The sequence below is a fragment of the Kogia breviceps genome, chromosome 11, assembly GCF_026419965.1.
Source record: "Kogia breviceps isolate mKogBre1 chromosome 11, mKogBre1 haplotype 1, whole genome shotgun sequence".
NCBI classification, from domain to species: domain Eukaryota; kingdom Metazoa; phylum Chordata; class Mammalia; order Artiodactyla; family Physeteridae; genus Kogia; species Kogia breviceps.
Window position 1 is genome coordinate 51586031 of NC_081320.1, and position 13263 is coordinate 51599293.

At 39.0% G+C, this 13263-nt stretch overlaps 1 protein-coding gene across 5 annotated transcripts in view; it reads right to left on the reverse strand.

The window, feature by feature from the left end:
• The window catches only part of COMMD1 (copper metabolism domain containing 1), a 154705-nt gene extending 141574 nt beyond the window's left edge, over positions 1 to 13131 (reverse strand). For 3 of the 5 annotated variants that reach the window (XM_067007541.1, XM_067007540.1, XM_067007543.1), the window contains exon 1: positions 1977 to 2192. In XM_067007541.1, the coding sequence (XP_066863642.1) occupies positions 1977 to 2153 (177 nt within the window). In that variant the 5' untranslated portion in view covers positions 2154 to 2192. Of the gene's footprint in view, positions 1 to 1976; positions 2193 to 13024 lie in introns of those variants that run through there. The other 2 variants (XM_067007542.1, XM_059079282.2) reach the window with 2 other exon arrangements.
• Positions 13132 to 13263: the final 132 nt, after the last annotated feature.

Genomic DNA, 13263 nt, shown 5'->3' on the forward strand with positions numbered 1-13263 from the left:
CAGTTTTAAAAAAAGAAACATAGGGGACTTCCCTGGCAGTCCAGTGGCTAAGACTTCACCTTCTAATGGAGGGGGTGAGGGTTCCTGGTTGAGGAGCTAAGATCCCACATGCCTCATGGCCAAAAAACCAAAACATAAAACAGAAGCAATATTGTATCAAATTCATAACCATAATTCAAAAAGAGACATGTACTACAATGTTCACTGCAGCACTATTTACAATAGCCAGGACATGGAAGCAACCTAAGGGTCCACTGACAGACGAATGGATAAAGTAGATGTGGCACATATATACAATGGAATATTACTCAGCCATAAAAAAGAAACGAAACTGAGTTATTTGTAGTGAGGTGGATGGACCTAGAGTCTGTCATACAGAGTGAAGTAAGTCAGAAAGAGAAAAACAAATACCGTATGCTAACACATATATATGGAATCTAAAAAAAAATGGTTCTGATGAACCTAGGGGCAGGACAGGAATAAAGACGCAGACGTAGAGAATGGACTTGAGGACTCGGGGGTGAGGGGCAGGAGGGGAAGCTGGGACAAAGTGAGAGAGTGGCATGGACATATATACACTACCAAATGTAAAATAGCTAGTGGGAAGTAGCTGCATAGCACAGGGAGATCAGCTCGGTGCTTTGTGACCACCTAGAAGGGTGGAATAGGGAGGGTGGGAGGGAGGTTCAAGAGGGAGGGCACATGGGATATATGTATACATATAGCTGATTCCCTTTGTTATACAGCAGAAACTAACACAGCATTGTAAAGCAATTATACTCCAAAAAAGATGTAAATATATATATATATTGTAACATATTCAATAAAGACTTTAACAATGGTCCATAACAACAACAAAATCTTTAAAAAAAAACATAACTGCCTTTTTAAGGTATCATAAGCAGTTCTGAAACACAGTAACTGCAAAAGGATAACAGATGAAATTTCAACACTGACTTTAATCAAAGTATAATGCTTAGGCTAAATGCTTAGACTCCTTGAGCCTGTTTCCTAATCTTTAAAATGGGTGTACACCACAATAAGGTTTTTGCAAGAAACAAATTAAATAAAATATAACATGTCTAACAGAGTTCCTAACACATAGGCCCACAAAAATAATTTTTACAGATTATCTCTAGAGTACACTTAATTACTAGATTCAATCCTATTACTAGTTCTTAGTATAAATCAGTGTTGTCCAATATGGTAGCCATTAGCCACAAGTGACTGGTGAGCACTTGGAATGTGACTAGTCCAAACTGACATGTGCTTTAAGTGTAAAACGCTCACCAGATTTCAAAGACTGAAAAAAATAATATAAAACATCTCATTAATATTTTGTATACTGATTATACGTGAAGAGATAATACTTTGGCTATACTAGGTTAAACAAAATGTTAAAATTAATTTCACTTTTTTCTTTTTACTTTTTTAATGTGGCTACTAGAAATTGTAAAAATTACATGTTTGGCTCTCATTACATTTCTATTGGACTGGCTGAGCTACGGTTTGACTTCAAGCTGGTGAACGTGCTCTCTTAACCATACAGTGTGGACTGCTTGACTGGGGTTCACTCCAGCTAACCCACCCCTTATCCCGGCATACACATGATCACTTTAACATTCTTGAACACTTCCACGGCCTGGGAAAGCTGATAGCTTGATCACTCTTAATTTTAAAAAGTATGGAGCGCACAGATCCGCCGAGGCAACTCGAAATCGTGACCTACACAAGAAGTGTCTGGAGACAAAACCCAAGAGTTTTCTCCAGTGGATGTCAGTCAGCACTTTTACGAAGACCCCTAAGAAAGTGAGAAAAGGGACAGAGCGAGGGCAGGGGATCTGAAGGAGCGTTAATGTGGAGCCCCTGGAGCGGAGGTCTGAGGAGGTAAGCCTTTCAGGTTCTGGGGGGACGAGTCGGAGGGCGGCGGGGAAGAGATTCGGCTCCGCGGCGGAGGCTACAGAGAGTAGCGGTACCTTAAGAATCCCCTTCATCTTCGCCATAAAGGGGCGGAACTCCTCTGGTGGCACCTCCGGATACAGCTGACTCCGCAGCAGCTCCTCCGTGATGCCCGGGTGCCCATGGAAAGCGTCCTGAGCCAGGCCGCTCAGCAACCCGCTCAGCGGCTTAGACACCTCAAGCTCGCCCGCCATAGTTGGCGGAGGCCCCGCCCCCCAACAGCTGAGCGTGGCCCCGCCACGGCAGCCGATATGGGCCTAAACAGCTGGACAAAGGCGCGAGAGGAAAGTGGCGGCGGAGTTCCAGCAGGGGTCGGTGTTGGGCCCTCCTAGCTCTGCAAAACCCAACCCTTAGGTTTGCCACCGCGGAGCTATCAATCCATTAAGTTCCAGACCGCTCCCTTTACTTCCGCTGATTTCCTTCATCACTCCAGAGGCTTGTCGAAGAAAAAATTGCTCAATGGAGATTACTTTAGATGGAGTAGCATCCTATGTGGGTGGCAGTTTAACTTTCGGATGGCTGTATCTCACTGCAAGCTTTGCCAATCCATTAACTGAATAGGATCTATCACTCAAATCTGACTTCTGCCTGATCCTTACCTGTGCACCTTTGTCCACCAAAAATTTAACAATACCCTGGTAATATGTTTTCTTGGGTTGTTAATTGCCTTTTTACATACGTATGTCTTGTCTTTACAGCTAGATTAGTGGCTCTGATCCAATGTTCCTTTCTATAACAAATATTTTGTTAACTTTCTTTACTATCCTGATATAAACTGCATAGATAATATAACTTCTTACCCATATAATTTCCAAAAATCAATATATTATCCACCAATAAAAAGGAATGTTACTGATACCTGCTGTAACATGGATGAGCCTTAAAAACATGCTAAGTGAAAGAAGACAAAAATAAAGGGCCAGATATTGTATGATCCCATTGATATGAAATGTGCAGAACAGTCAAATTTATAGACACAGAAAGTAGATTAACAGTTGCCAGCAACTGGAGGAGTGGGGAATGGAGAATGACTGTTAATGGGTTTCTTTTGGGGATGATGAAAGTGTTTTAGAATTAGATAGTGGCTATGATTGTACACCTTTGTGAATATACTAAATCCACTTGTACACTTTAAAAGAAAATGAACTTCACAGTATGTGAATTATATCTCAATTTAAAAATCAATATAATGACCTAACTGTAATTTAGGATAAAAATAAAAGGAAAGAAAGTTCTAATATATGCATTTCAATGTATAAATGTTACATTTCAGACTCGGACAATAATAAGCAGGTAGGTTTTTCACCTATACGAATGTCCCCTGCATGGCAAGATGTCTTCTATCCTTGGTGCCTGTCCAGCCTCGGCCATTCCTCCCCCTCCATTACTGTGACAACTGAAATACCCCTTTCGAAGTAGTGCCACCCTGCTGAGAATCACTGATCTAGACTACTTTAACTAATATTTATCCAGCATTTGCCTGAAGTCAGGAGGTATTCTTTATACTAGAAAAGATATATTTCTTTCCCTAAAGGAATTAATTTTCTAAGAAGCAAATTCAGAGATGCTTTCAGAACTCCAAGAAAAACAAACCTAGAGATAAACTATACATCCTGTTAAGTGTGCCTGCAGGAGTTGCAGAGAATGGTCCATGTAAGGGAAAAAGTAATATAAGGGTAGTGAGTGGATAGAAAGCACTATTAAGTACATGACTTCCAAATTACCCACCAGAAAGGCTGTACCCATTTATTTCCATGAAACCTTACTAACACTGACTGCTATTATTCTTTAGAATCTTTGCTGATACATGAGAAATACTATCTTATTGTTTTAATATGTATTTCTTAAATTTTGAGAGTGAATTTTTTTAATTTATATAATTGACAATATAACATTATGTTAGTTTCAAGTGTACAGCATGATTCCATATTTGTATATATTGCAAATGATTGCTACAATAAGTCTAGTTAACAACCATCACCACACAGCTACATTTTTTTTTTCCTTGTGGTGACAGCTTTTAAGATTAACTCTCGGGCTTCCCTGGTGGCTCAGTGGTTGGGAGTCCGCCTGCCGATTCAGGGGACACGGGTTCGTGCCCTGGTCCGGGAAAATCCCACATGCCGCGGGGCAGCTGGGCCCCTGAGCCATGGCCGCTGAGCCTGTGCGTCCAGAGCCTGTGCTCCGCAACGGGAGAGGCCACAGCGGTGAGAGGCCCGCGTACCACAAAAAAAAAAAAAAAAAAAAAGATTAACTCTCTTAACAACTTTCAGGAATTCCCTGGCTGTCCAGTGGTTAGGACTCTTCGCTTTCACTGCGAGGGCCTGGGTTCAAATCCCTGGTTGGGGAACTAAGATCCCACAAGCCACACAGCTCGTCCAAAAAAAAAAGACAATACACTATTATTAACTATAATTAACATGCTGTACATTACATCCCCAGGACTTATTTATTTTAAAATTGGAAGTTTATACCTTTTGAACTGTTAAAAAAACAAAATTCAACTCTGTAAATTTTAAAGGTCTTATTGGCTTTATTCAACAATTCATGAATAGGGAAGCATTCAATCTCAGCTAGAAAGGTGCTCCAAGGAGCTATACAAAATGAAAGACTTTTATAGGCAGAAAGGAGTGAGAATCAGGAAGTTGTACCTCAAAACAAAAAAGCAGGTTAGTTATTACAAGGTCACCTTCCTTTAGGGGACGTCAGGGATCTATCAGCAGATTACCTAACTAGTGCTGATTAGGCGGTTCCTGATTGGCTGGTTTAAGATTCCATTTCTGGGAAAGGTGAAACTGTAATTCTCGATTTGGTGATGTGGGGCTGGTTTAGCATAAGTGACTCCATTTGGGGCCTGCTGTCTTGTTTGAAACAACCAACTTTAAGTGAGGACTTTTAAATATATAGTTATTGACTGCTTGTATTTCTTCCCATTTCCTTGTCCACCTTCTATAGAGGTTTGTCACTTCAGTGATTTCTAACAGCTCTTTATATATTAGTAATACTAATGTTTGTCACTTACATTGCAATATGTTCCTTAGGTTTATATAGTTGAATCTATCAACCCGCCTAAAAAAAGTCTGGAAAGTTATTTACCAACATGGTTATGAAGTATATCTCTGAGCAGATGGCTTTTATTTGCTTCTTTCTGCTTACCTGATTTTTCTAAATGTCTACAGTGTACATATAATACTGTTGTAATAAAAAGTTATTTAATGAAAAGATAAAGTGCCCATCAGGAGTTGCCTGGTGGCCTAGTGGTTAGGATTCCGGGCTTTCACATTGAACCTGACGTGGCCCAGGTTCAATCTCTGGTGGGGGAACTGAGTGAGATCCCATAAGCCACACTGCGCAGCCAATAAAAATAAATAAATAAAGTGCCCATCAACAGACAATTGGTTTAAGAAGATGTGGTATATATGTACACAGACACATATTGGAATATTCTGGAATATTGGAATAATGGAATATTACTCAGCCATAAAAAATGAAATATTGCCATTTACAGCAACACGGATGGACCTAGAGAATATCATACTAAGTAAAGTAAGCCAGACAGAGAAAGACAAATATCATATGGTATTGCTTATATGTGAATCTAAAAAGAAATGATACAAATGAACTTATATACAAAACAGAAACAGACCCACAGACAGAAAACAAACTTACGGTTACCAAAGAGGAAAGGAAGGGAGAGAGAAATTAGGAATATGGGATTAACAGGTATAAACTACTATACATAAAATAGATAAGCGATAAGGATTTACTGTATAGCACAGGGAACCATATTCAATATCTCATAATAACCTATAATGGAAAATAATCTGGAAAAATATATATATATCTGATTCACTTTGTTATATACCTGAAACTAACACAATACCGTAAATCAACTATATTTCAGTTTTAAAAAAAGATGTGTGTCCTAAAATCAGAATTCTTTTAGTGAAAAGCTTTAAAGAACATGTGTTCTACATTACTGAGAAAAGCCACACACCTTATATAGTGTTTCGTAACCATTTTGATAAAATTAGATACTTTCAAAATCTTATCGAAGCCTCAGATATTTTCTCCCCAAAATGCAAATACACACCAAATGTAGTCTACAATATCTAGGGGTTAATTTACCCCTCTGAAGTTTCTGTAAGCCTGCTTGTTTTCCACTGGTTCTAAGAACTCTCTCTTAGTACTCCCAGTTCTAATTAATCCTTACAATAAATAGATTGCTCTTTTATTAGAAGCAGGGGGAAATTCTGCATAACACTATCATTATTCAACTTTTATTCCAATCTATGTTATACCTGGACATATCACTTTTTAAAAATAAGAAAGGAGGCCCAAGATGGAGTCACTTACACTAAGCTCCACATCACCAAACTGCAACTTAATTACCAATTGGGACTCTCCTAATCAACACCAGTTAGGTAAACTGATAGATCCCTGCCACCGCTAAACGAAGGTGACCTTGTAATAACCAACCTTCTTTTTTGTCTAGTGTAACTTCCATGTTCCCGCTCCCTTCTGTCTTATTATAAAAGTATTTCATTTTGTACAGCTCCTTGGAGCTACTTTCTACTTGCTAGATTGGATGTTGCCTGATTCATGAATCACTGAATAAAGCCAGTAAAATCTTTACAATTTACTCAGTTGAATTTTGTTTTTTAACACAGGGCCTGCCTGAGCCTACAAGTTCCAAAACACCAAGGTGACCAATAAAAGAAAATCATCCCCGTGCCACCAGGGGCTGCTGTTGCCAATGTAACTGTTCAAGGCTGGTAACAGCCTCATTTTTAGAAAGCGTTTCAAACAAAAGGATCAAAGCACAAGATTTATTTTATTAAATTTCAAAACACAACCTGTTTCGCAGATGATAAACCTGGACGCAGGCCTATTAAAAGAATTGTCTAATTGCTGTGAGACAACAAACAGCAAGGAAAATACCCTGAGCCTTAGCTCAAAGGAAATTATAAGCATCTAACGAGCAGCCCTTCTGCTAAACAGGTTTCCTTTTCATTGTGGTCAGATAGGTTCCCATTCTAAGTCTCATTAAGCAACGAGTCGCTTCCCCTATTAAACTGCTCCTATTATGGCTTACAGGCTGTTTGGTCTCAGGCCAGCAATACATGTTTTTATAAGATTTTCCAGCTCTGCAAAATGTTAAAATTTTAAATGTGAACTGAAATAATGTGGAAATACAGGAGCCCCTAAGTTTTGCAATAAACTCTCCTTGCTCCCTGTCTCTCCTCTGCCTTTTCCAGTTCTACTTTAATCTCCATTCACTCTCCACTCAACAGATATTGGTTGAGAGCTTTGTGCCAATCATTCTGCTAGGCTCCAGGGGATACAGAATGAATAAGACACTCTGCTCTAAAATCTTACATTCTGGTAAAGGAAAATAATATGTAAATGAAGGGCAGCAGAATATGCCACCCCAAAATATACCACTTTGGCATAAGGATTCTTTTAAGCTGAAGGCAACTGAGAATAAGCAGATACAAGGAAAGCTCACAGCCCTTCTCCTATTCACCTAAAAGCAGGACATACATTTTCAAAGGTGTCCCTCCTTCCCTGTTTACCAGAAAGTACAAAAACCAATCCCAGATGACAACTTTAGACCCTTATCAATGGAGAATGCACCGACTTAAATCTGCAATAACTTACTCGTTTACCATGCTTTTCCCTGTCATCTCTCCATAAATGAGCTCCTGGACATGGTCCTTTCTTTTGTCTTTGGCTGAAGATGGTATTCAAACAGGAGTTCTAAACCACTGCTTTGAGTTACTCATTTTTCCCTGGGTATGTCACATGTATACATGAGGTATACACATTAATAAACCTCTATTTTTCTCATTAATCTGTCTTTTGATACAGCAGTCCCAGCCAGAACAGAAAAGTGGGAGGAAAAATTATTTTTTCCTCCTATATATCAATAAATTATTAAAATGCAATGAACTAAGGGTTGTTACTACTTAGTACCTAGAAGTAGCTATCAGAATTGGTGGAGAAAGAAAGAAAATAATTATTAACTCAGTTTAAATCAGTCAAAGAAAGGCTTAATGTGAATAGCCAGGTATGTTGCAGGTGAAATAGCATGTCCCTGTATATACAAGCACAAAACATAGTGGTGTATTAGGCACACTAGGAACCCCATAGTGTAATGATAGGATTCAGGACACACTACCCCAAAATATGGCACCTTGGCATATTGAATATTTGAAGGAACTTGAGAAACAACAGGTGCAAGAAGGATTCTCTGACCTCCCCCTTCTCCCCTGAAGCAGGTCATAAGACCCTCATGTGAGAGGTTCCCTCCCTATACCCAGAGCATTCTTACCTCCAAAGACAGAGGGAAGAACAGGCTTTACTAAGTTTTCCTAGTTGACTACCCTTAGCTCATATCCTTTTGTCCCATCATATTTTCCCACAACTTTCCACTCTTCATCAAATCACAGCAACATTCAGTTTTAACCACTTCTTCAAGTCTTAATTTCCTTATCAAGGCTCTCCTGCCACATAAAACTTACATTAAATAAATCTGTATGCTTTTCTCTTGTTATCTATCTTTTGTTACAGAGCCCCAGCCAAGCACCTAGAAGAGCTGAAAGAAAGATATAGCTTCCTCCCCTACAGTAGCAAAGTGGAACAGGATCCTAGGATAATAAACCTGGAAAGATAGACAGGGCCTTGGTCATAGAGATGGAAAGCTTACATGTAATGCTGACTTTTATATCTGGTCCTTGAAGAGTCACTGAAAGGTTTTAAGCAGAAGAGTAATAACAAGATCAGATTTGAGCTTTTAAGATTCCTTTGTGGTAGTGGTGTGGCAATGAACTGAAGGAGCAAGGGAGGCCAAAAGCTAGACTATCACAGTAATCAAATTGATGATGATGTGGGTCTGATCTAAGGGAACTGCACTTAGGATGGAGAATATGAGATGGATTTTTGACATAAAGGAGGTAAAATTAGCAGAGTTTGGATGAGGGAAGAGGGAAAGGAATGACTCCCAGGTTTCTGGTTTAGGTGACAGAATAGATGATGGTTCAGAGCATATGGGGGCTCATTTATTTGTGGGCTACCTCTCTATGTATCTTGTGTGTTATTTTATCCTTTAATGAGCTGTGTTAATCAAGATAATTATCACAGCAAGCATTTGGAATGTAACTGCCACAGAACAAAACTCTCATTCTGCATTTTAAAGTATTTTAATTCAAATTCAGACTCAAAGATTTAAATGGGATTGAATTTAGAAAGATGGAAAATACATGGAGAAATCTAGTCTTGTTTTCTTTTTGAACAGCCAAACATTTTTAAAAAACATTTTCTCATTGAAAATTTCAAACACATAAAAAGTAAAAACAATAGTATAACGAGCTCCCATGTCCCTACCACCAACTTCAATGAATACCAACAACACTGCCTATCTTGTTTCCTTTCTACTCCCATCCACTTCACCCTTCTCTTTTATTTGGAAAATCCCAGATATCATAGCAGTTTATCTAAATATTTCAGTATGCTTCTCTAAAAGATAAAGGCTCTTAAATAAAACCATAATACATTTTTCCATATTCTACATTAAAAAAATACTTTCTTAATAATCAATCATTGAATATCAATCAGTATTCAAATTTCCGATTGTCTTACAAACTTCATATTTTTTAACTGTTTGTCTGAATATTTAAGTAGTTGATTAGCCAGCCAAATGCAATTACCTATAGGTTCCCCTTCCAACTTCATTGTTTTTTGTTTTCATTTTCTTGCAATTCATTTGTAGGTCATTTGCCCTAATGAGTTTCCCACGATTTAGATTTTATTGATTATAACCTCATGGTACCATTTTTTTAAAATATATTCTTCTATCCTTGTATGTCCCTCAAATCTGTAAATTTGTAGTTAGATCTAGGAACTTGATTAGACTCAGGTTCAGCTTGTTTCGTGTTCCATAAGGAGGTTATCTAGTGTCTCCTGCCTCTGGTTTTGTGTTGTGTCCCTCCACACCCTAGACCTCCAAAATAACAGTCATCTATTTTGTCCACAAATTTGCAACTTCTATGGCTCTGGACAGTACTACAATAATTAAATATTAATTCATTTCTGTTTTTAGATAGGACATCTGGTTACTTGTTTACTTATAATAGGTCACAAAACTTCTAAGTTTTCCAGCACCTCCTTTGGTTTTCCCTTCTCCCATTTTCAGACAGAAATCTTATAATTGGGAGAGTTAGAAAGTGATAAAAATGTGAACTAGAAACCTTTCAGACAAAATTAGAAAAATCAAAATGTATTTAAGGAAAACAGGCCCCTGCTTCATGTTAACATATTGCAAGCCAAACTTTAAAAAAGAATGATGCAAACAATATGGTTTAGGAAAACAGAGCTTAATGGTGGTCTCAACAACATAAACTGATTCGGAACATAAGAAATATGGATAATAAAAATAACAATTAAAAAACTGTCTTTGAGATGGAGTGAAAACCTAAGAGAGAAAAGTTAAACACATCCCTGCCTCCTTTTCCAATCCAAAACGGTGCCCGGCTTGGTCTTATTATTGAGGGCTTAGCACATCATCCATCCTAGAGAGGAGAACCCTCAATTGGATGATTGGCCAAATATTATTGTTTTATAAAAACTATTTTACAAATCATTAGAGAAATTCTATAAGGCTACTGTTATTGCCAACATTCCCACATATGTCTTAACTCTGCTTGGATCTGATACAATAGGAATTTTTCCAACATGTCTATCCTTCACTAGCAACAGTGCTTTGTACCTATAAAGTATCCTACAAAAGTTGTATGTTTTTGTTTGTTTGTTTTGCAGTACGCGGGCCTCTCACTGTTGTGGCCTCTCCCGTTGCGGAGCACAGGCTCCGGACGCGCAGGCACAGCGGCCATGGCTCACGGGCCCAGCCGCTCCGCAGCACGTGGGCTCTTCCAGGACTGGGGCACGAACCCGTGTCCCCTGCATCAGCAGGCGGACTCAACCACTGTGCCACCAGGGAAGCCCGAAGTTGTATGTTTTAATACTTATTGAAATCCCATTCTAATGGAGAATTAGTGTACATCAATACTTTTAAGCAATCAAATGTTCAGCATTTATCATTGCTTAATCCTAGGAAGAAAAATAATTCCAATATCAGTTGTCACAGAAAAAGAAAAATATGTATTTATAACTTGAAACCTCTCAGATAGTTAAAGCAATTGTCATACCTATGGAGATTGTCCCCAAAAGCCAATAATGGCATCTTCCAAATTCTGCTTTGCCCTTTCTGGCTGACAGGTCTACTCCTCACACTGATAAAACTAGTAGTTTAATAAGCCTTTAGAAGCCATCTAATTCAACCCTCCTATTTTATAGATGAGGAAAATGAGACCCAGAGAACTTAAATGACTCGCCCAAGATTACATAGCTAATATGTAGCAGAAGTGGAACTCAAGCCAGAACTTTGAGCCCCCAAATTAATGCTATTTCCATCATCATCACACTTGTTTCCATCATACTACACTAGTTGTTTTAACAAATAATCATAGCATGTTTGTGGGCTGCATTGAAGTAATCTGCTCCTTTGAAGAGAAATCAGCCCTAGACTTATGGATCTCAGAGCACCCAAGAAGCTTCATCTTCTACAGCCAGTAATCTGAGTGAGTGTAAAAGCTCCTAAGGATCAAAGGATTAAGTACTATGAACAATTGTCCTTGAACTTATCCCAGGCATCCATCATTTTATGGATGCTAAGTAACTATTTGTGAATGAATATCAAAAGAACCTCACCTGCATTATTATCATATTAAAATATAGGAGTAAAAAAAGCCCAGCAGTTTAGCTCATGACCTCTGAAGTCATTACTCTATTGGAATACTTCTTCCATTTATTTACAGGTTTACCTTGGGCTTCAGTTCTCTCTGTGCTTCATTCCCTTATCTCCTACCAAAAAAGATAGACACCTACTTCATAGGATTGTTGAGAGTATTAAATGAGATGAAACGTGTAAAGGGTTTAGCACTGCAACTAGCACATAACTGAACTAAATGATTATGAAAATGTTCAGGCTCCCTAAGAGTCAGTGGCTATGTTATGCAGGAGAAAATCCTGTAAAACTAAGGCACTGTACTAACTAGACAGGCAGTCCTGATTTGGTAGGCAATCATAGGTCCAAAACTTTTAAGATTCTCTGGTATTGAACCAGTGTATATTTAAATTTCTAACTACCACCTAGTATCAATCAATATTCAACAACCAACTCCAACATCTAAATCAAAGAAAAGCAGTCACAAGGAAACAAAAGCAAAAATAAACAAATGGGACCTAATTAAACTTAAAAGCTTTTTTGCACAGCAAAGGAAACCACTGACAAAATGAAAAGACGATCTATTGAATGGAAGAAAATATTTGCAAATGATATGATATGACCAACATGGGGTTAATATCCAAAATTATAATATAAACGGCTCATACAATTCGGTACCAAAAAAAAAAAAAAAAAAAAAGGAACCCAATTAAAAAGTGGGCGGAAGACCTGAATAGACGACATTCTTCTTGTGAAAAGATGCTCAACATCGCAAATCATCAGAGAAATGCATATCAAAACCACAATGAGGGGGGCTTCCCTGGTGGCGCAGTGGTTGAGAGTCCGCCTGCCGATGCAGGGGACACGGGTTCGTGCCCCGGTCCGGGAAGATTCCACGTGCCGCGGAGCGGCTGGGCCCGTGAGCCATGGCCGCTGAGCCTGTGCGTCCGGAGCCTGTGCTCCGCAACGGGAGAGGCCACAACAGTGAGGCCCGCATACCACAAAAAAAAAAAAAAAAAAAAAAAAAAAAAAAAAAAAACCACAATGAGATATCACCTCACACCTGTCAGAATGGCTAGCATCAAAAAACAGAAATATTGTAAGGGATGAATGTAAATTGGTGCAGCCACTGTGGAAGACTGCATTGAGGTTTCTCAAAAGACTAAAAATAGAACTACCACATGACTCAGCAATTCCATTTCTCCGCATGTATCTGATGAAAATGAAATCACTAATTCCAAAAGATACATGCGCCCCAATGTTCATAGCAGCATTATTTACATTAGTCAAGATATCCGGCTTCCCTGGTGGGACAGTGCTTAAGAATCCGCCTGCCAATGCAGGGGACACGGGTCCGGTAAGATCCCACATGCCGCGGAGCAAAGAAGCCGGTACGCCACAACTACTGAGTCTGCGCTCTAGAGCCCACGAGCCACAACTACGGAAGCCCGGAAGCCCGCGCCCCTAGAGCCCGTGCTCCGCAACAAGAGAAGCCACTGCAATGGAAGCCGACGCACCGC